The sequence below is a fragment of the Lutjanus erythropterus genome, chromosome 13 (genome assembly GCF_056507025.1).
Source record: "Lutjanus erythropterus isolate fLutEry1 chromosome 13, fLutEry1.hap2, whole genome shotgun sequence".
In the NCBI taxonomy this organism is placed as follows: domain Eukaryota; kingdom Metazoa; phylum Chordata; class Actinopteri; order Lutjaniformes; family Lutjanidae; genus Lutjanus; species Lutjanus erythropterus.
Genome location: NC_139329.1, coordinates 24215873 through 24240174, shown reverse-complemented (window position 1 = coordinate 24240174; position 24302 = coordinate 24215873). Strand labels below are relative to the sequence as shown.

At 39.5% G+C, this 24302-nt stretch overlaps 1 protein-coding gene and 1 long non-coding RNA gene across 2 annotated transcripts in view; one reads left to right on the top strand and one right to left on the bottom strand.

Annotated features, from left to right (window-relative positions):
- Positions 1–1048: 1048 nt before the first annotated feature.
- LOC146316630 (uncharacterized) lies at positions 1049–2658 on the bottom strand. The gene is made up of 3 exons (XR_014771797.1): positions 1906–2658; positions 1663–1745; positions 1049–1568 (listed from the first exon to the last, which is right to left on the bottom strand). It is a non-coding gene; the product is annotated as an uncharacterized LOC146316630 (long non-coding RNA).
- Positions 2659–18492: 15834 nt separating this feature from the next.
- tle3a (TLE family member 3, transcriptional corepressor a) overlaps positions 18493–24302 on the top strand; it is a 29976-nt gene continuing 24166 nt past the window's right edge. Inside the window, exons 1-5 of the mRNA XM_084734954.1 lie at positions 18493–18899; positions 19412–19563; positions 20128–20228; positions 21415–21478; positions 23616–23660. Of these exons, the coding sequence (XP_084591080.1) occupies positions 19540–19563; positions 20128–20228; positions 21415–21478; positions 23616–23660 (234 nt within the window). The 5' untranslated portion in view covers positions 18493–18899; positions 19412–19539. The remainder of the gene's footprint in view (positions 18900–19411; positions 19564–20127; positions 20229–21414; positions 21479–23615; positions 23661–24302) is intronic.

Genomic DNA, 24302 nt, shown 5'->3' with positions numbered 1-24302 from the left:
TTTGTTCCACAATGACAAAAACGTCATTTTGTAGATACTTTAATGTATTTTTAATGGTATTTTTGAGTTCTTGTTTTTCCTGTAAAACAATTTGAAACTGTTGATGACTCATCCTGCACTCAAGGGTGTTATGAAATTTGTGTCCAATTAAATACTTTCTCGTTTATGACGCAGTGGAGGCTAGAAGGAGAATACATCTGTCCACTATAGCAGATTGTGGTGTTCCCGGAGGCCAGGCGTCACAGTACAACAGCACAACTTTATTCACTGAATTGGGTGAAAAAGGATCATATTTTATGGAGAAAGTATTTTTTGGGTTCCTCTCTGATGTCCTCCAGCTGCTCAGCTTCAACTCTCAGTTATTTAATTACAGAGTTTCCTGATGGACAGATTGCTTAAGCTTCCTAGTTGCTAAAGTTGCTTGTCGTAGCCGTTAGCTGCTGTTAGCGAGCAACACAACCAGGCTCAGAAGCCTCCCAGTGAACATGACCAGTAACTTAACTCACTGTTAGCTTGGTTAGCACAGACTCAGCCCCAGGGTGCTGGAAGCCAATGTTGGCAAAAAAAAGAAGAAAAAAAAACACCACAGTTCTGCAGCCTAGTCACTGTCATCAAATTGGCCTCTGTTTTTTTGTTTGTTTGTTTTTTTTTTTTAGGGTGTTTTGGTCTCGCCATTTTCAATGTAGGTTGTGTATTATTCAATCTATTTGATATTCCAGCTATGCCTCCAAACCACTATTAGGACTGCAAGTACTCATTTCTGAAGACTAGGATCTTTCATATTTCTCCTTAAACACATAATATGTAAGTTCTGCCACTAGGGGTTTTTCCCACATCAAAAAATAACAAAAGACATAGTTTGATGACATCATGAAGTACCATGGGATCATGAAAGTCGTTGTCTTCACTGTTAAAAAGCCATCAAAACTGAAAAAAATCTGATGTGACTTTTATTCATGTTACATTTAGTCATGTTCGCCGACTTCCTTCCTCACTCTCTGATGTGTCATAACAACTAGCTTGCAACAGCTAGTAGGAAAAATAGTGTGACCTTGAAGAGATAATGGATTTTTTTTCTTGGTTTGAACAGTGTTGGAAACATTTGGGATAATGTAAGTATACAACTCAGTCTAATATATGACATATGTCTTGTGTTTTTAGACATTTACTGTGAAAATGTTACACATTATAGCTTTAACTATGCATTTAAAACACACACACACACACAAACATACTGTGCATTCTCATGCTGTCACAGTACAAATCCTGCAGTGTTTCTGCTGCTGCTCAGCGGCTGCCGCTGGCTGTGAAGTAGCTGTTTGTGAGGCCCAGTGTGTAGTCGGGTCTGTAATAAGGCCTGTGGATCCCTCCCTCCCTCCCACATACACACACTCAGAGGTCTGTGGTCACACAGCTGGCCCCGTCTGGCCAACCACTCCAACCTCACCACTTCCCCTCTCTGGGTGGGATGACAGACGCAGGGAGCAGGGAGAGAAGAAGGAGGAAAAGGGGGACGGCCTTCCCCAGATGTGGCCTGTCTGTCCGCCTGTCCGTCTGGCTGGAATGTGCTGTACATACAGTAGACGGATAGAGAGACATTTAGGCAAACAGGGAGGGTGTGTTTATGTATCCTAAAATGAACCTCTCACAGTCACATGGCACCTTTGTGGCCCCTGGACCGCAAAGGGCCCGTCCCACGTCAGCTGGTTAGTTCTTCTCCTGTCAGGACACACACCGTCACACAGCTGTAATACAGACATTTATCCAAAGTGAGGCACGCTGTCCACTAATATCACTCTCACTGCACACAGTGTGCAGCTGACAGTGAAAACAAATGCTATGGGCTGAACGTTTTGGACTAAATGGAAGTTGACAGTTTTAATTCCGGTTCCTTTGGGGACTCACTTTAACTGGCTGAGAGGAGCCGTCTCCCACAGTACACTCCAGTCTTGCTTTGTTAGTCCACGAAGGGTGGAGGGGGGATACATTTGTCGCATGAGGGGAGTCATCACGGTCCCCCGGCGGCCGGCCTCTGTCCCCAACAGGCTCTGCTGATGTAATCTGCCAGACTGAAACTTACATTTACACAGGATCCACAGATGAGATAAGAGGCCCCAAGGCCGGCTTATCTGCCGCTATCAGAGGAGAGGAGCCGAGCCAACTTTCCTTCTCCTTCTCCCCCTGTGTCCTACAGCCCTGTTGCTCTGTCAGACTGCAGCAGATTTGTGTAATGACATCAGAGGGAGACTGAGGCCTGGCGACAGTGGCCCAAAGGCGCCCGAATCGTAAACCTAATTGGTGGCTGTCGCAAGTTAACTACATAGCAAATTTCCACATTCTCCCTGCGCTGCTTTAGTATTTGAATGGCTGAGACCTGGGAACAGCTATTTTAAACAGCTTGTATCATTTGTACACAGCTTCTGTGTAAGGACGGGGTTGCATGTTGTGCAGAGGTATTCATACAGATTATTTAAAGGGACAGCTCACCCCAAAATTAAAAATAAGTATGTTTCCTCTGGTTTGTGGTGCTGTTTATCCATCTAGATTATTTTCATGTGAGTTGTGAGTTTCTCAGGAATATAATGGGACTAAATGGAACATCAAAGCACCAAAAATTTCTACGGTTGATGGTACTGAAACTTCTTTCTTCCTTCTTTCTTTCTACAATAGAATCTACTGGAGCTACTTCTTTTATACAGTTGAAGATACTGGAACCACTTTCGCCGCGTGGTACCAGAACTATTTTCTTTCTATAGTTGAAGCTACTGGAACTACTTTCTTTCTATGGTTGAAGCTACTGGCACTACTTTCTTTTCATTGTGAAGCTATTGGAACTACTTTCTTTTTATGACTGGAACTACTTTCTTTCTACGGTTGAAACTACCAGAACTGCTTAATTTCTATGGTAGACTCTACCAGAACTACTTTCTTCCAACACTTCAGTCTACTGGAACTACTTCTTTTCAATGGTTGAAGCTACCGGAACTACTTCCTTTGTATGGTATAATCTACTGGAACTACTTGAAATAGCACATAACAAGGTCTGTGGATTATCTTGAGTAATTGGATCATGATTTCTGGAAAGAGACATTGCTGTGGATTTTTTCAAATATCTCAGAAACTCACACCAAAACTATCTAGATCGATAAATAACACTACAATTAAGAGAAAAAATATGTATTTTTGATTTTGAGGTGATCCGCCCCTTTAAATATTTCAGTACATGAATGTTGTTCTACCTTTATATCTCCATCAGTATGATCTCTAGCCTCTGCTCAGCTTGTTGCATGGTAAACTTTGCCTTGTAGTGAGGTTTGGGGAACATGAGGAAAGGTAACTAGGACGTAATAATGAAAATGATGTGCACATTTATGAAGGATCTTTGGCTTCTTTGCCTGAGGAGCCATTATAATGATGTGTAGGCTCACTTGGTTACACAGCCATAGTCATTGCACGCAACCACAGTACCTCTGCCGGAGGCACCCACTACGCCACCACATTCAAAAATACTGCGTTTGTCCTGGCCAATCGGCTGGCTCTACAGCCCAGGGTTAAGCGGCTTCCCGACCTCAAAGCAAGGGGTCAGTGTGGAGGAAAAACATCACACAAGAGCCACAATTGCAGCCCTCAAACATGAAAAGTCTCTTTTTATTTTTGACAGGCTTCCCACTTTTAATGGCCGGGTCTACGTGCTGCATAAACAAACAGTGAGGCTCGGTCTGCGCAGGCAGCCAGCAGCGGTTGGCTTTGGTGGTGAGCTGGATTACAGGCTACGATGGAGCTGTGGTTACGATGGCACACACTGAGCTCCACTCAGACTCTGTGACAGTCAATCGAGCTCTCTCCCACTTTCTAACAGCTCAGTGGTGGCTGCAACATTTCCAGATGTCAGAGCTGTGGCTTCTACAGGAGCCGATCCACACTGTAGGCTCAGTTAGGTGTAAAATCTGCTGTTTAATACAAATTCTGTTGACTTTATTTCTCCAGGCACTTGATAGACTGTTCTGTATTTATTTAAACCCCATATCTCATATCACTGTTTTTTCCTGCAGGAGTAGATTATATATTGTTAATCTGAGCCTCTGTTTTTGAGTAAGTCAGCTTTTAAGAGGATTTGTATTATCGTATAAAACTTAAATGCAAAGTCAGGAGTTCCCTGTTTACAATAAAGTTAGTCTGTGTCGTCACTACAGCTCCTGTGCAGAGGTGGCAAAAATACACACATTCTTTACTCAAGCGGAAGTACAGATACTTGCGTAAAAGAGACTCATGTAGTAAGTACAGGCTCTGAAAGGCAGTCCAAGTATAACAGTAAAAAAAAATTAGCCCTCTGATTGACATTTGTACTGTTTGTGTGCAGAGCTAACTGAACTCACCTTTACTCTGAAGTCGAGACTTCCTCTCATGTCTGTATTGTCTTGTTACATCTCTTACATCATTTGTGTCTTCATCTGTTGTCTGTGATATGCATTGATGGATAAACCAAGGAATCTTCTTTTCTATGTGATAGTATCTCATCAATTTACTGTGCTAGCGTGCAATGATGCAAAATAAAAATAAGCAATAATTCCCATCAAATACATTAAAACTAAAGTTACAAGGCTGTTGTAAAGAGTCAAAAGTGCAGATATTAACGTTTTATGTCTTGTTACATCTTTTTTGTCCTGTTACGTCTTTTACATCTTGTTACATTTTTTTGTCTTGTTACATCTTTTTAGCCTTATGTCTTTTAAATCTAGTAATGCCCTTTTTGTCTTGTTAAATCTTCTACATGTTACTTCCTTTACATCTTGTTGCATCTTTTTCATCTTGTTATTCTTTTACAACTTGTAACGTCTTTTTTTGTCTTGTTACATCTTGTTACATCTGTTGTGCATGATATGCAGTGATTGATATTTGTAATTGTCTTTTCTCTGTGTTATTGTCCCATCTATAGGTTGAAATCAATCTTGATATTGGAGAGGCGACGCACAATGACGCAAAATAAAAATGATTAATTCCTCTCAAATGAATTGAAACTAAAGTAACTAGCCTCTGTTGAAATTTTCAGTGCAGTACAGTAACAATATATTTATACTATATTTCCCACCTATGCTCCCGTGTGAGCTCATGTTTTTGTGTGCTGCTGCTGTTGCTGCTGCTCTGATGGATCTGCCTGTGTTTTCTCCTCCCATTCCTGCTGCAGCGCCTCCTCTTTCCAACACTGCTAATGACAGTAAGTTTAATTAGTGCCAGCAGGTCCCCCCACTAACTGTAACTTCATTAACCGCTGTCAACAGGCCAAGCAACGCTACACATAAACACAGCTCATTATGACTCTGCCCTGTCTTTTGTCTCCTCTCTGCTCCAGAATCCCACACTATTTATCTCTATCTATCTATCTCTGTATATACATATATAAATCTCACACCATAATGAGGGTCCTCCAGTTGGGATGGATGGGAAGCTGTGAGGTCATTTTTTATTCCCTATGCATATTGTGAAGCAGCAAAAGCATGCAAACCCCAGCTTTTTTGTGGTTTCCCTTTTAAAGGTGGAAACAGCTTTTGTGCTTTGAGTGGAAAATCCAGCAGCTTGTGCATTTAAAAAAAAAAATCATACAGGAAACTATTTTTTTCTCATTAAATGAATGTAAATATATGTTTTATCTATTCAAGTTAATTAAAGACAAATATTTCTCGTATTTATTTTCAGAGCTTATAAACATGAGTTGTTCTAACTTGAAGTTTTTCTAATTGAAATGATGAGTTGAACAAAGGTACTGTGCAGAGTTCAATCAACTAATTAAATTAAGTTTCTAAAGAATAGCATATTAGCAGATTTCCCAACATGCATTGTTTGAGAATTAAAACTCTCCTGAGACCCTTCTTATTCAGTGTGACTTTAGAATTGTTGGTGCAACTTAATGTCTTAGGTTTATTGAACATATTTTCTCAAGTAAGTGAAATAATATCAAGTTTATTTGATCAGAAATGTTTTTCCTGTTTTTTTTTCTGAAGAGTTGGTTGTTCACCTTGATATCTTAGGCTTCTTAAACATGTTTTATCAAGTACAACTGATTCAATATCAAGTTTATTTGACTAGAAAAGTATATTTCTTACTAAATTACCTCAATTTGACTTTTTAAATTCAATCAACTGAAGAGTTCTTGGCTCTGCTTAACATATTAAGCTTACTGAAATGTTTTCTCAAGTACAACTGAATTAATATCAAGTTTATGCGACTACAAAAACTTAATATGCTTTGAATGATTAAAACCTTATATCAACTTTTTTAAAGTTAAAACATTTTTACAGTGTGGATGTTTTTTACACTGCAAACATGATGGTTTGTATCAAATAAGTCTTAATTATGCAACAGTAAATTGAAGTCAATAAGGCAATTGGATACACGTTGGAAGCCACGTGAAATCCATCTTATATTGATTTATTTTCTGACCCATAAATCTACAGCATATCACTATTAACTTTACAGCTCACATCAAAATGCATTGATTGACCTCCACACAATCCTTAGCAACAAGATCAATTTTCCCTAATAAGGATCTGTGGTGTTCAGAGCAGGTTTATGCATCCCTAACAGTGGTTCTGGCAGTGTGTTAGTAACACTGTGCCAGTAAATCCAATCTTAGCCCACAGAGGAGTGATTTATGAGACTGCAGAGGCTAAGCTTTCATGACTTCACTTTCTTTTCTGGAGCGCTGTGTTATATGACATGTAAATGTGATCATTTCCCTGGTCAATTATCCTCCATCCTTACTCTATTTGGCTGGCATTGTGCAGAGTTTCAGCGCTGTTTGGCTGCTGATAGAGAGATAACCCCAAGCCTTGTTAGATTCCTGACAGGCGCAGCTTGTCAGTCTGTGGTTCTGAAACCTCCCTAATCAAAAAATCTCTTGGAGCGAGCCAGTGGATTGTGCAGGGGTGAGCGTCATCAAAGCCTTTCATGTTCTCTGGCTAAAAGGAGACAGAGAGAGAGTAGAGGGGAGAAAGCTTTAGCAGGTACACTGTGCTCTTTGTTTACCCTTTCTCTTACCAATCTGGTGCACAGATGGCCAACAATTATTTCTCTGTGTGCGCATTGCCGCTGGCGAGCCACTAGCTTTTCAGAGATTGGTGTAATCCTTTATTATTTATGATTGTCTGGGATTTTTGGATCAAGATTGAACACAATCTGTTGAATAACTGAGAGGAGCGGGAGGCAGCAGAGTGGAATGAAATGCAAACAAAGAGAGTGGAAATGGAGAAGTCAGGGCATCCATAATGAAGATGTGATGCTCACTGTTAGGAGAACTGCTCCTGAATCCAGCACACTTTAATCCCATTAACACTGACTAAATATACCATTTGTTTTAAGCTTGCCAGTGGTGGTGTTTATGCTAATAGCCTGGACGCTCCAGGCGATTTCAGAAGACTTTTGGAGGGCACCGGCTAATAATTAGATTTAATAAGGAAGTCAATTTCTATCCTCATTTGAAATAAAAATAAGAGGCTTAGCCTCTCATAGGACAGGCATTAATTTGTTGATTTGGTCTCGCTTTCTCTCACAGGGCTTCTGTCTCCATAATTCTTTAACCCTTTTGTGTCCTTGTTTAGGGACCAAAACTACACTGATAACATTGTAATTTAACTGAGTATTTCCATTGTGTCATTGTCACTTTGTAGTCCTCTACATTTGTGTGTCCGCTGTAGTTTTTATATAAAAGTATATATATATATATAGTATATATAAAGTTTATTAGTTTATATAAAGTATATAAAGTATAAAGTTTTTATATACAAACCATATGATCTGTTTATAAAAGACAATGCAGTGTTACAGATTCAATCTGTGGCAAGCAGTTTATTTTTAGCATCACAAAAGACACAAAAGTTCCATAATGTAATTTAAGCAGTCTGAGAGAAAACTAGACTTCTGCTCCTGCTCTTGGCTCTAGGACTTTTACTTGTAATGGAGTATTTTTACATTTTTGTGTATCTTACCGACCTGTGATCAGCCAAAGTCTTATCGATAAAATCCTTCTCAAATAAAAGTACCCAAGATTATCACCTAAATATACTGTAAAGTATGAACATAAAAGTACTTATCCTGCAGGAAAATGGCTATTGTTACTCACATATTCATGCAAGACATAATTACATTATTAATATTGACACTTCAGTTTATAGGGGGCATTTTACTCTTGTAACTGCTCAAGGTGGATTTGATTTATTTTATATACAGTTTTGTAGTTTAGTTCAGTGGTTTTCAAGGGGTCACAAGATGAATCTGAAGGACCATTAATAAGATCATAAGAGGAAAGAAGAAAAAATTATACTGCGCAACTATGTATTAATTTTTTGTGTTTAAACTGAATAGTGGCTTTTTTGTGAAATATCAATTAATTAATCTTACCTCTTTGGGCCTCAAAGTATGATTTTATTAGTGCATAATCACCTGAAAATAAGAATAGTTGTGTTTTCATTACCTGAGAATGAGCCACTTATATTCACAGAGGGTGTGGGTCTTCTTCCACGCTGCCATGTTGAACCACCATGTTTCTACAGCAGCCCAGAACAAACAAACCAAACATTTTAGATCAATAAACAGTGTGAGGCAAATTATTTTCAAAATTTAGTATATTTATTACATATGGTTAATTCCTTTCATTTGAAAGTAATAAGGTACTTGTATTACTTACTTATTGTATTACTGTCTGTGTAGAGTAATATATTACACAACTTTTGTGTTACTTTAACCAAACCACAGATGTATGAGAAGGCATTATAAAATATACATCCTTGGTCATGCATACTTGACACAGTACATGCAATAATATATCTGAAAAAAAACTGTTAGTACCATGTTAAATGACCTAATTACTACTAAAAGTCATATATTAAATAGCGTGTTACCCCAAACACTGCCGACAGATGCTCAAGATAGTTTTATTGTTACCCTGAGCCCTTTTTTAAATTGTCATGTCAACTTTCTGGGTGTTAAAGCTGGATGTTTTAAACACTTTGGATGCTGCCCTTTGCAGCCTCCATAGGTTCTACATTCTCTAAGGGAAGAGTAAGATGCCACTAAATACTACACACTGGTTGTGGCCATAAGCCAAAAAGGTTAAGAACACTTACCTTCACAAAACATTATCTTTTATTAACTCCAAATGTTTTTGTGTTAATTTGAAAAATAACTAGTACATCGAGCTGTCACATAAATGTAGCGCAGTAAAAAGTGCATTTCCCACTGAAATACTGAGCATAAACTAACGTAAATAACTCAAAATTTACTTACAATACTTGAGTAGATGTACTTAGTTACTCTGCACCAACACTGGTGAAGTGTTGTGGCGTAGAGGTTGAGTTGATCCTCAGTATATAGGTGCTGCTGCTTCTCATCATCCTGGTGGACTGCTGGGCTCTGCTCCGCCGGGCTCATGAGCAGGAGTTCCAGCTGGAGGAGCTCTCTGATCTGCTGTCAGACGGCCGGCTCACTCTCCCCTGCCCTGATAACTTCCTCAGCTCTCTATTATTCTCCTCTAGCCCAGTCACTCCCCATCCCCTCGCTCTGTCTCTCTTTTTCAACTTAATAATGGAATCAAGTACCCCTCCAGAGCAAGCAGCAATGCTGGCTGCTGCTGAAGGAATCATTTTCAGCGAGCATGTGTCAGTCAGCAGGTATAGGAGCACTTGTGGAGTCAATTTGGCATGGAGGAGTGGAGCTATATTACTGTGTGCCAGGGAATATGAAATGCTCCTCAGTGAGGCAGAAGTGGTGAAATGCAGTATATGAGGAGGACAGAAGCTTGTGGCCTCATAAGGAGATTTCTGAGATACTACACCGCTCACATTATCGTTATGGAGCTAGTTAAAAGGCTCTGCTTACCATTTATTACACTCTGTGATGAATTCATCTCAGCAAAGCTGCTTCATCACAATTCTCAGTGTTGAAGTTATTCCATGCCCTACACTGTTACATCTCTGTTTTATGTGAGTGAATATAATGCTCACTCTCCTAAGACACTTAACTAAACAATTCACAGACTCTGTCTGACCTCAGTAGCAGTTGCACTTTTCTTGCATGGGCTGTTACCTTGACAACATATTTTCTTTCGAGACAGTCATGTGAAGTCATTCCCATGCCATGTGAATGTAATCACGAACCATAACTGAATTTAGGCCTAAAGAATCTTTTTAATCACATTAGCCATTTAGCAAACTGGATTAGAGGAACAAAATCTTTGTTGAGCAGCTCAAGGTCTTCTCAATCAACTGGTACCACTTGATCCTCTGATCAGTTTAATGTTGAATCTTTTCTTAGTAATTGTGTCCTGAACTATGGAGCACATCCAGGAGGCGACCGTCAGCGGGGAATAATTCAATACACAGCCTGTAACCGGCTGTAATCTGCAGTTTGTTGTCAAAATAGAAACAATGCAACTATGCATTTCCTGAGCTGAGGGTCTGTTCAACAAGCCCTCACTACAGCCGTTCTGATTCCTGATTATGCAGTGTGAAGGGTATGAAGGAAAATGAAGTTTAGAAGGGCCACCGCTGTGCCACCATCACCCCTCTGAAAGTAGGCTGCTGAATTTAAGTGGATAAGAATATAACTGGCAGCCCTCCAGCTCTGCTGTGTGTGCGGGACGCAGAACAATAACAACATGGCAACAACTTTGTGTACAAGAATGAGGCAGTAAGTGGAAGAGGTGTTCATGTATCAGCTGTGTGAGTCCTGCTGGTTCAGCAGTGAGACGTGTTACAGATCGAACACAAGAGCAGAACATCTGAGGATTTCTGTGTTTTAGCTGCACCGTGGATCAGCCCTTTTTTTCACCAGTATGGACTCAGAAATTAATAGTATGAACAGTGTGTTTGCCGAATTAAAATTGTGATTTATGTCACTAAACTTTAATTAAAAAATAAGGATATGCATAAGCCTACAGTTTAAGCATTGTTGGAAAGAGCCTAAGAATTTAGAATTTCATTGTCATTGAGTTTGATTAAATCCACACTAGTATCCTGGTTATGATCAAGTTTTTAGAGTATCTCAGTTACCTGTTGTTCATATCAACATCAGATTTCAGATAGGACCTTATCCCAGTTTTGAGAAACCTGAATATGCTACCTGCAGTGCTCCAATAGAAACCAGGATACTGTGGCATGCAAACACCTTATCCTGGTTTCTGAACACTCTCTTGTTACAGAACAGAGTAACACAGCTGCAGGCAGACTATCAGAAACCTGGATAATGTTATGATCATGTAGACACAGATATGAATAACCACATTTTTCATCTAACATGTAAACACCATGTCCTGAACATGATCAAAAACAAGATAAGACTCCATTATACTTATGTGCATGTAAACGCAGTCAATGGCTGTACTTGTTGTGAATATGATAATGAAATAGTTTAAACTTGTGGACATAATGGTTGCTTGTAACATGGATAGATTAACAATCAGAGCCAATAAATGCTCAAGACAATTTTATAGTTACCCTAAGCTTTTTTTTTTATTGTCAACTTCGTGGATGTTTTAGTAGTATACCATTGTATAGTTAGGACAAATATCCAAATTTGTTGGATAGGTGTACATAAACCCTCCAATATTAACATTTTACCCAGACAATGTCACTCTAAAATTTTAAAACTTTGCTTTCAACCTATGTTCCACCAAATTCATGAAGTCATACTTTTAATATATGATGCAGGCGGGTATCAGGATAAGTAAAAAAAAAAAACGATGAAACATCACTATTGCAACTTCTCCTGAATTACGCCTTTTTTGAGTTAAATTGAATGCACTATAAGAGTACATACATGCAAGACTCTATGCAATGTGTTATAATCTAACCGGCAGAGTGCAATTAACTTTGAACCATAACGGTGGAACATGGAATATGTTATGGAAAGGAAAACCCCGTCAAACCGTGACACATTCTTGAGACATGATACTGTTTTCTGTTATTGCAAGAAATTGGTGTAAAGCTGATCCTCCAGGAAAACAGCAATGGACCGATATTGTTGAGGAAAAGTACTTGGAGAAAAGCTCCTTTGAGAGTTAAGGAAATATTTCTGACAGAAATTTGGAAAAGTGGATCATTCACATGAAACAAGATGCCAAACAAGTTACTTAAGTCTTGTTTCCAGAATTGAAAACATAATATAGTATAAAAAAAGATTGTTCTCTTTGCAAATGTATTAATTTGAAACATTAATCTTGCATGAAGCAAACTCTGCCATGCATAGTTATATACTATATATTGTTATTAATGTCTGAACTTAAATTTATCAGTGTGGAACTGTTGATAGCAGAGAATATTAAATTCTACTACAGCGATTGGCTCTATGTCCTCCCTTGCTGAGGGCTATAAGCGCAGATTCTTGCCAAAAATCTCATCTTTTGTTTTGAGACACTCTTCATGTCTGCATTTTTCTCCTTTGATAAGGACTTTCATCCTGTTTTCATTGATTACTGTCTGATGACTCATCCTGATTATACAGTACAGGCAATTCATCTTTCTACCACACACTGAAGGCCCTTTGTTGCCTGGAATGTGTGTGTGTGTGTGTGTGTGTGTGTGTGTGTGTGTGTGTGTGTGTGTGTGTGTGTGTGCGTGTGTGTGTATGTGTGTGTTTTGTGAATTTCTGCCTCCTGCCTGTGAATGACGCGGCTGCATCACACAGCGTGTGTGTGTTTACTTGTGAATGTGCAGTATGTCTGCGTGCATCTCCATGTAAACAGCATGCCAGTACCCTGAAGTGTAAGTCAGTGCAATACAAACGTGAGCCTTTTGCAGTAACAGGGCCCTCATTTTCTGCTCCATGAACAACAAAGTCCGCCTGCATGAGAAAGAAAAATGGCCAAGTCGTTTATTAACTGCAAGTCACATTAATGAGCCAATACTGTGTAATCTCCAAATACATCCAGTATAGGGTCATGATTAATGGTTCCACTGTGTCGTTGATCTTTGCCTTGTTCACCATGATTTCGAAACAGTAGCTTAGTGCAGTAATGCCATATTTTCCACAGAAATACATGCTGAGTGTGACAGTTATAGCTGCCGTCAGACAATAAGCCTCACAGTAAGGGAGACTCAGCTCCTCCAATCAGAAACATGCTAAAGTGATGTCACCTGCAGATGCTCAGTAGGATTCTCTTGGGTCGGACTTTTCATACTTTGATGTATGAAAGTTTCAGTGTACAGTATTTGTCTTCTGCTATCTAACTTTTAGATGACTGCAAATTTAAACTTAAACCAAAATTATCTTTAGGTTATTGGTTAAAAGTGAAGATTAACTATGCTAACATAGGTGTTGCTAGCTAACATACAAGATTTTATCATGGCTGCAGGATCGAGGGCAATTGTACCACTGTTACTATATGGCCCGATATAAGCACCATGTTTGTCTGTACTGGCACACTTTTAGAAAATAAATATATTTAACTAAACATAAATAATAAATTAAATTTATTTGTGAAGATGTCAACCACATCATCAACTGCTGCTTACATTCAACCTGACACAAATTTAAAAAAAAAATGCATTACGGAATTATTTCATGGGTGTATACATGTATATACATAGATGTAAGTAGCTGTATATATTGTTTTATTTTATGTTTGTTTTTTATTCTATCCTGTTTTGATTATTAATTATCTGTATGTTATTTTTTTTTGTGTGTAGCATGAAGGAACTATGACTTTAATTTCAAAGTACAACCCTGTGTTGTGCAATGATCATAAATAACCTTGATTCCCTGAAATTTATATTTAAAATTATTTTTAAGATAATTAAAATAATTAAAATATAGTTACCGCTTGAAAGGTTGCAGAGTCTTCTAAAAAAAAAAAAAAAAACAGAAATAGATGTTTGCTTTGAATGCATATGACCCACTACAAAAATTTATCCTCAGCAGTAATGTGATTACTCTGAGGTATGCTTTTGTTGGAGACACAACTATTCAGTTTGTTTATTTAGACAAATTTAGATTTGACGCTATAGCACTATCGCTTTTGTCCACAGGTTGCCTCAAATGTCAACAAAACATGAATGTCCCTTGTAGTAGCTTTAAGTAACACTATGAGATATTATAACAGTAATGTGATTACTTTGAGATGTGGATTTATTTGAGATACCGTGGCTTAATATGATTTTTTAGTGTTACAGTTGCCCTCAAACACTGTTACAACTGCTCCCACCAAGGTTGTAATTGTAACACTTTATAAATGTAGGCTAGTCTTGTCCTTATTGGTGAAAATATATCAATTGTTCATTAGTGCACATTTCTTACATGAAAACATGACTGGTGTATTTCAAGTAGTCTCTGAGTTATGTAGGAAAATGTGGAAAATGTTACAATGCCCCCGGTCTCCCCTAATTGTTCTGCAGAATGAGCAAAATATTTCCGGACTATATATCTGAGCTATGTGCAGAGTGACTTGCTCCTCAGTTCAAAGTGGCAGCAGTGAGGACAATCCCTGCTCTGTCAAGAATTAGAGCCACCTCTGCAAATAGGCCAGTGTGTAACGCCTGAGGGTGGGAGTTTCACTGAGGCTGGGGTTTCCGTGTAAATAAACAGTGTGGGGGTCTCAGTGGGCGGAGGGCCCCCTCTCCCTGGGGTTTGGCCCGTCCTTTTGTTGCCTTTAATCCAAGCACTCTCTATTGAAAAGCATGAGGGGGTGCCTGGCTGAGATTAGCCCGCCAGCTCTTGTGTGTGCTTGAGTTTCTCACAGACTGCCTCCATACTTTTGGAAATAACACAGTTATCCCACATCCTCAAGGTGGCTGACAAGAATGACAAGTAAGACGACTGCTGGGCAAGCTCAGACCTTAACATGACAAAATGACCTCAGCATTCCCAAAAGCCCCTGCTAGACTCAGTGTTTGGGATGTAGAGATATATCGAACATTGCGATATCTACTGTGGTATTAATTATTTCTTTTTTTTTAATTTTATATGATGACTGCTACTGACTGCTGCATTGTTTTTTTTTACTTTGCAATTGTACAAATATAATTCAAACATTCATTGCCAAAGACGGTTTGCGCCAATTTTTTAGAGGTGGGAGGTAATAAAGTATTGTACTTGAGTTTTCATTTTCCTGGCAACTTTTTACTTTTATCCCCTACATTTTAAAGCAAATAGCTGTACTTTCAACTCCTTACATTTTCAAAACAGGCTTGTTATTTTAATTTTAATGCATTTGAGGGCAATTACTGATTTTTATTTTGCATCATTTTGCACCATCATAGACATAGCAAGACGTAAAAGATGTAACAAGACAAAAAAAAAGGCACAACAGGACATATTAGATGTCAAAAGATGATAAAGTCTTTACAAGGTGTAAGATGACAATAAAAACATAAGACAAAAAGCTATAACAAGACAAAAAAAGATGTAACAAGATGAAGAGACAAAAGTGAAAGATTCAACCATGGAGAAAAAGTGAGGTTCTGTTAACTTTGGACAGACACAGCTGGTAAAAATATCCTTCAGAGCATTACTTTTTACATTTATACATTTATACAAGCTTTATATAGACCAAACTTGTTTATGTAAATTTGCATTATCACCACATCCATAATTAAGTTCAGTATTGCATAATATTACATGTTTTCCATGTGTACAGCCTCCACATGTTTCGTCTCTTGCTAATTTAGCAGCTCTGAATGTGTTACATGTTAAAAGACTGGAGATAATATAATTAGTCTGCCATTTTTATGCGTCTGGTGTTGTTTTTCTTCATTTCACAGACTCATTATCACAGCTGAGAAATAACATACTTCTGATTTAAGTAGCTTCTTTTGTATCCATCATAAAATACAAGAGGACAAAAGTCTTATTTGTGGTCTTTTGATAGTGGAAGTACTACATCCATCTGTAGGGGAGACCGGGGGCAATTGTAGCATGCTCAGTTCCTCCAATCACAAATGAGCTAAAGTGATGTCTTGCTCTGCACATGCTCGGTAAGATGTTCTGGAGCCAATTTACTTCACCTTAGCAGACGTTTTCAACAACAATAACTATACTTATATCTGTTTTATCTCTGGGTCATCAGTTAAAAGTTAACATGAACTAACTGTAGTAATGTAGGTGTTGTCAGTTCACATGCAAGATTTTTATCATTCCTGCAAGATCAGGGACAATCATAACACTTGCACCAGTGTAAGGACCTTGTTGGTCTGTGTTGACATACTTTTCAGTTACAAAATTAACATGTTTTACAAAATTTGAATGTAAAATAATGTTTACAGCTACAATAGTTTCCCAGTCTTCTGCAAAAAATAAAAGTAGATGTCTGTTTTGAATGCATACAATGCTTGACATCTAAATCCAAAAAGCAAAACTACTACAGCATTTTTTTAACTGGGTATAACTCACTTTATTATTGGTGCCTCTATATGACCTAAATAAGTTAACGATATCATCCATAAGAAGATAGATGTATAGTTGTTCTTAATGCCTGCCACTGGGTGGTAGTAGTAGTAGTAGTAAGGGGGCTCTGACTTCCTGCAGTAAATTCAATTTTATACTCTTGTCCTTATTAGTGAGAGTATATAAATTATTAAAGCTACTATAAGGAACTTTTCTATTTTGTTGATTTTGGAGGCCCCTGTGGATAAAAGTGGTATTATTTCCACTGCCATAACCACAAAATATAACTTGTGTTACATATGTTATTTAACTAGTAAAACGTTGCAGTTTAGTTAGCTTCAGTCGCAAAATCTACTTGGTTAGGTTTAGGCAGTAAAACTGCTTAAGTAGATTTTGACTTAGACTGTTTTGCTCCTTATACTTTCCATGTCATAATTACTATGCCCACTAGAGGTTGCCACCTAACAATAAATGCATATATCAGTCGGAATAAGCTGCATGCGCATTTGCCCAACATGCATGTTTTTCTGGTGAGGATGGGCTGGTGGTGTTTTTTTAGCGCTGGTGTTTAATTGCCTTCAACCACGGTTATAATTGCCCCTATTCCTCTGACTTTTTGCATTAAATTTAATTTCATTGTCCTTCTTATATGACCTGTATTTTTGATTGGTGCACCTATACACATTCCTCATATCAAAAGATGAATAGTCTATTTCAAGTAGTCTGTGAGTTATGAAGGAATTTTAAAAAAGAAATGTTACAATGGCCCCCGGTCTCCCCTAACATTAATATTAGATTGTCACTCATGTTTAATGTTGAACAGGTCGACTGGCCTTTGGGATCAAGGTAAACAAGCTTCTTTTTGTCTGCTCGTTACATGGGCCCATATGTAAAGGAAAACTACAGGTTGTAATGTTACAACTGTTTGCATGCTTCCTTTCTTCCTTTGTTTAATGTAGGCTCTCATTACCACGTGGTGGTAACAGATTGTTTGAACTGGAGAGAAAAGCCATTCGAAGCTAATTAAGCAGCCATTCCAGGCTCTATTCACAGGCAGAGGACCGAGGAGCACAGGCATTTGTCAGCGCTTGACCCCGCGTGGTATTGATTGACAACGCTGCTGCGTGAATGACAGGCTCGATGCCGCTCGGCCAATGGGAAGCCAGGGAGTAAGTGCACCGCGCTGCCATTGGACGAGAGGCCTTAAAGCCGCAGAGGAGTCCCACGTGGGGGCTGAGTTGAACCTTCAAAACAAGGCGTATAGAGGCTGCGCTCAGACATGGCTGATGTTCATATCAGACAAAGGCAATCATCTCTCATCTCCCCGCAGTGCAACTATTACACAAATGCTGATAGGTAGGCGTACGGGAGTGTTGTGCAAGAGATGTTTAAGGCTAAAAATGTACGTCGAGGCGAGCCATGGCAGCTTCAATTTGGTGGATCAATCGATTGGTCATTATTGTGTCCTTCACGGTGGATGTATGTGTGTTGGGGGGAGTTTAAAGGTGGAATCAGTAGGATTTGTCAGAGATGTTTCTAAACGTACCAAGAAAGATAGTTAATTGGTGAATCTCATTCCCAGGACGTCAAATACATACGTTTTGGATTAGTAAAACGGCAATATAATGATAAAATAAGTAAACTGAGGCAGATGGCAGGCACATTTTTTATTTTGGTCATTACTTGTGATGTTTTTGATGTTTTAACTATATACTAACAAGCTCCCTTTTCCCTCCTCTTCCTTCTGAGGGGATAAAAATCCATGCTTGTTGCACCTCACACCTCCCTCCCTCCTTCACCGTCCCGCTGGTGGTGGTCCCATCAAAAAAAAAAAAAATCATTATTTTGGAGGCAAAAACCCCTCCTAATGAAGCGCGGATGTGGAATTTGCGCTGTCTCTGTCAAATTTGGATATCATGGTCGGCGCATCAATGCCGCCGCCGCTGCTGCTGTTGTTGTTGTACATGGTGGTGGTGGGACGGACGGACGGATGATGCCTTGTGGATCCGCGGGATGATGTCATGTATCGTTGCACCCCACGTGGGGGCCGTCGCTCTCCGATAGGCAGATGTGGCCGTATTCCTTCCGAGTAATCCGATTGGACAGATAGGCGCTTTCACGGCAGTTCAGCCCTGCTGCCTGTGTGTGGCAACCGGGGTAAGCTGGACAACTGGGGGAAATGCGAGATTGTGGAGAGTACCATGTTACGCTTTTAAAGAATCTCCAACCCCTCTTCGAGTCGGAAGACAGATTTTGGAATTTATTTTTTTCTTTTTTTTTATTTGGGATTAACCAGCCACAAAAGGCGCACATTCCTCGGCGGAGAATAAAGTAGTTTAATCGAGCCCGACCGCACCAAATTTTCTCCCAAGTCTGGCTGGGTGCGCTCCGGAGAGAGAAGAGAGGATGCTTGTCGAGATCTGCGTCCACCACCACGCTTACATTAGGAGGGATTAAACGCATGAATTATAGCCCGCTCTGTTTTTTCTCCAGGAACAAAAGTCGGACGGACGGCTAGGACGCACGCACGGGTATGTATCTAGCAGAGCTGACGGTTTCTTTTTGAGTTTTTTGGGGGCGTACGTACGCACAACAGCGCACCGCTTCCATCGCTTTCCGCGGAGTCAAACAGTAGGTGGAAGCCAGCTGCTGTCGGCTGTGGCCTGCCTGTAGACGTCCTACAGCGGGCTTTTGGTCATTTGACGAACATCAGTCAAGATTAGAGTCAAAACAAGCGAATTTTACGCGAGAATTTGGATTTTACGCACAGAAAGTAGCCTCTTTATTCAGTCTGTGGTGTGTTTGCATCAGTTTGATTAGTACATTTTGTTTGTATATCGCGTCTATCGCTGACCATTGACCGAATAAGGTCATCAAGAAGACAGAAGCGCAGGACTACTGCTGCTTTTCTACAAATACTCAATTTACACGCGCAGACTGGAACTACTTTGGTGTTTTGACTACTTTATGAGCAAACAACATGCGCTGTATTTTGTTGTTTTTGTCGTCTATAGATTAAACCGCGTCATTTTTCAACATACAGGGCTTTCACGACCTCCCCCTACCCCCCACCCCTGTCTGCTGAGACTGGTGTGGCTGCCGTGAGCACATTTCAACCATTTTGCCAAAGGACCTGCACACTGGAGAGATAAACAAAGGATACATTTCAAGATGTATCCACAAGGCCGACATCCGGTAAGAAGCGCTTCCTCTCCACTCTGTACTACAGCTCACATATTTATCTGACAACACTGATGTTGACATGGTGCCTGACTGTGCTGCTTCTCCCTGAAATCTGCCTTACAAGCGTTTTCCACCATCAGATTTCTATATATTACAATGCATTTAAGCTTCACCACCAGAATATGCACTTTAGTGGTAAATGGATGCAGATGGTTTGCATGCCTGGAGATATTTACTCAGCCATACTCTAACATATGACTGTGCTGCACATGAGGACAGGTGGTGCTGGTTTTTAATTCATTTTTTTGGAATTACATTTCATTTTCAATGTGAAAGCCTATTCATGTTGTGTTATTAGCTTGTGGAGGTGTGAAGCAGAGCCACGTCTTTGGTGTGGAAATGTCTTACTTACTGCAGAGGAGGAGATATTACCTTGAAAGTAGCCCTAATGTGTGAGGACTATTCAGCTCCCCTCAGCAGCATGGGACACAATACAGGAAGAAAATGATGAATAAAACTTTCTGCTGTTACTGGACTGATGTGATTTTTTTTTTTTTTGTTACAATCTTCTTTCAGGCTCCACATCAGCCCGGCCAGCCTGGCTTCAAATTCACCGTAGCAGAGTCTTGTGACAGGATTAAAGATGAATTTCAGTTCCTGCAAGCCCAGTATCACAGGTAATGATTACAGAGTGGATCACCAGTAGAGCTGCAACCATTAGCCGTCAAGTATTGAATTAATCTGCAACTATTTTGATAATCAGTTAATCATGTTGAGTAATTTTTAAAGTAAAAATGTCTAAATTGTCTGATTTCGGCTTCTCAAATGAGAATATTTGCTGGTTTCTTTAGTTTGTCTATGACAGTAAACTAAACATTGTTGGTTTGGGAAAAAAACAAGACATTTGAGGACATCACCTTGGGCTTTGGGAAACAATGGCCACACAGTTAATTGAAAAAATGATTTACAGATTAATCAATAATGAAAATATTTGTTAGTTGCAGCCCTAATCACCACAGTATGACAAAGTGTCAACATTTACTTTCTATTGAATAGTTAAAGTTACAGTTTGTAAATTTTTCGATAAATCAATTAGTCACCAAATATTTTGGTAACTGATTAATCACTTTGAGTAATTTTCTAAGGATAAAATGTCCAAATTTTATAATTTCAGCTTCTGAAATGTGATTATATTCTGAATGTCTTCTTAAGGTAATAAAAAGAGACATTTGAGGGCATCACATTGAACTTTGGAATTTAGTGATCAACATTTATACTGTTTTCTGACATTTAACTAATTGATTAATTTTTTCAATCATTTTCTTGATTAATCAATAATGAAAATAGTCATTATTTTGCAGCCCTAATCACCAAGTATGACACAATGTCACATTTACTCTCCATTGAATAGTTAAAGTTACGGCTAATATTTAGAGCTGGAATGGAACAATTGAATCAATTGGCAACTATTTTGATAATCAACTGATCATTTTTAAGGGAAAAAAAAGTCAAAATTCTCTGATTTCAACTTCTCAAATGTGACGTTTTCTATGAGAGCGAACTGAATTAGACTGTGGACAAAACAAGACATTTGTGGACATCAGCTCGGACTTCGGGAAATGTTAGATGACCAATTTTCACAATTTTCTGACATTTTATGAACCAAACAACTAATCGATTAATGTCTTGATTAGTCAATAATGAAAATAATCTTTAGCTGCAACCCTCATCACCAAAGCATGACACGGTGTCAATAGTTAAAGTATTGGCTAATATTTAGTTGTTGACTTGTGCAGGAATGAAAAAAGATACCGCTCTCAATTGGTTAAGTGTCTGAAATTGACACCTTGTCTCCTATTTTAGTCTTAAGGTGGAGTACGACAAACTGGCCAATGAGAAGACGGAGATGCAGCGCCACTATGTCATGGTAAGATTACGTTACAATAGGGAGCAATTATGGTTCCAAATTGCAAGGCTTGTTGGAGATCTAGTTGGGGTGGAGTGAGACAGGCCATTGTGATCACCTGTGTGGTGGTTAGGGCGGGTTGAGTGTCAGGTACAGGCCTGTGAAAGCCCCCGGGGGAGTTGGGATGTAGCTGGTTGTTAAGGAGGAGCTCTTCCTGACAGGCAGGCAGGCAGGCGGCAGTGGGCTGAGGCTCCATTATAGCGCGCCCCTGATCTCCAAGGGTCGACTGCAGCGTTGCCCTCTGTGTGTGCTGATCTGATTATTCTCCTAGGAGACTCCACGCTCAGACATATGCATGGCCATAAATTAGGTGTGAGCTGATGGTGGGGCAGCCAGTGTGTGGGAAAAATGCACCATGGCAAACAAAATGGAGGATGTGGAGCACGCTGCAGTTTATTTTGCACTGAGTTTCTGTGCAAACCAAAATTGTTAGCTTTTATTTTAGCAGCCCTTTAGAAAAACATAGGTGTACTGCTTATATGACACAGGAATTCAGTTCAGACATGACGCAATCAGAGGGCTCCTCTGTGGAAGTGTACTCTGTTGTCCCAGGTAAACACACCAGGGATGACTTAAACCAATACATGCAGGCTTAAGTTAAACATTCTTTTCACAGGAAAACAACATGTCAGCCTGACAGGGAGGAGGTTAGGTAAACATGTAGGGAAGTATCCCACAGCCAGCACCGGGTGTCGGGTTACGCTACGGCTGTGGGGCTCTGATCTCAGACAGAATGGCTCTCTTGTTTGAGAGTAATTTTCGAAGAAGCTAATGGACTGAATAATGCATTGGCCTCATCAAATAGACGCTGACTGGAAAGCCATTTCTGCCCCGGCTGCCACTTGTGGGCTCCATGGATTACATTTCAGCCAGACAGACTGACCTGGCTTGAAATATCAAGAGTGTTGAGCAATCGCGTTACGCTAAGTAAATAGACATCCTGGAGATCTGAGGACTTGAGATGGTGTCGTGATCAATAAATCTAACCCCTTTCTTCTCTGTGCCCCCACACTTTACACAACCAAATATCGATTTATTGGCTATTTGCTGTCCGCTGCTCAAAGAACTCCTTTTTTTGTCTGACCTTAGTTGATTACATTTGCTTCACAGGAGCTGGATTGTATTTAGGTCTCAGTCAAAATGTTAAAAAACTATTTGATGATGTAATTAGTGCAGTGATGTTAGTTACATGAAATTATCATTATAGAAATAAAAACAAACGCTACACCAAATACACTTTTTAAAGGGATAGTTAAGATTATTTCAAGGAGGGTTGTATGAGGTACTTATCTATACTTATCAGTTATCTACAGTAGATGTTGATCAGTACCCTCTGGAAAAGTAGCACAGAAGCTAACCAATGTACTGCTGTGGACAGGGTTAGCAACTAAGGTATTTTAGCCACTTGAGGGCCATGTAAAATAATCAATATCAATTTAAGTGTACACTATATTTAGATTTTTTTTCACTGCTTTACTTTGCCATCAGACAGCCTTTTCTCATGGTAAACCGGCATATAAGCCAAATATCACTTTCTCCAAACCAACCAAACTCCATGAGGAAATTTAGTACTTTTACCTCACAGAACACAGGAGTTGCTGCTCCACTGATGCCACGATCTGTTACTTTGTTTGCATTATTGTGTGACTTTGTTGAATCCAAACTATTCTTTTAAAACATACATTACAGTATGTGCTGTGAGGTTTCCTGTCAGATAAAGCTGTTTGATGTCCAAGTAGTGTGGTGAAAATATTCTAAATATGGCATACACTTTGACTGATACTGATTTCTTTTTTTTAGTTGAACCTTTTAAAGTGGCTAAAATACCTTTTGTTACTGACCATGTCCTCAGCAGGTCATTGCTTAGCTTCCATGCAAGTATTCCTTGCTGCCTCTCCTAACCGGGGGCGTGCTGACCAGCATATACTGTAGGTAATACAGCGGCTATTAATACGTACCCTATACAACTTCACCTCAGATAATCTGAATTATCCCTTTACAGTAATTGCATTAATATAAGAAATGTTTGCACAGCTTGTTTGTGAACGCGACTGTTTTGACTTCATTAATTGCAATCAAATCTTTGCTTTCATTTCAGTATTACGAGATGTCCTACGGGCTGAACATAGAGATGCACAAACAGGTAGGTACCATCATGTTCCTCCATATTTTTCAGCTCAGTGGTTTTCCACAGCGTCAGGGGATGTGAGACCCAGGAGGAGCTGCTCATAGGCTGTGAACTGAACTGAGCATCAGTAATAGGCTGTAAACAGACGGATCTACTGCACACAAACAAGGCAATACAATCGCAAACTTGTACCTACACTTGTACAATCACTGTGGCCCTTTTTTGAGTTGTGTAAAGCCTGGATTTGTCTCAGCCTTTTGATAAGATTAAAGGTAGACTTTGGCAGGCTCGGCCTTTGACTTAATGATTAAAGGGAGAGGATTGCTGATGGGCCAGTATTTCTTTTTTAGATGAACAGTAATTACAAGAGGGGGGTAAAAGTCCTTTAGTCACTTATTGTCCCCTTATCTTTATCGAAAGATACTATCTTGTATTGCTCCACAGATCAATCACACTGATGCTAACAGAGATTGTATGAATGAGTAACCCTGACATTCCCCTGCACGCTGCTCTTAAGATGGTGAGGTTGTCCCCTCTCCTGCGACAGCCCAGCCTGGTTAATGACGGCATTGGAGGCATGGTGGATTGGTGTGGTGGGGTGATCCATCAGCGTCTGGGCTGTGTGTCACGCTGCCACATGTCTGTCAGGCCTCGAGC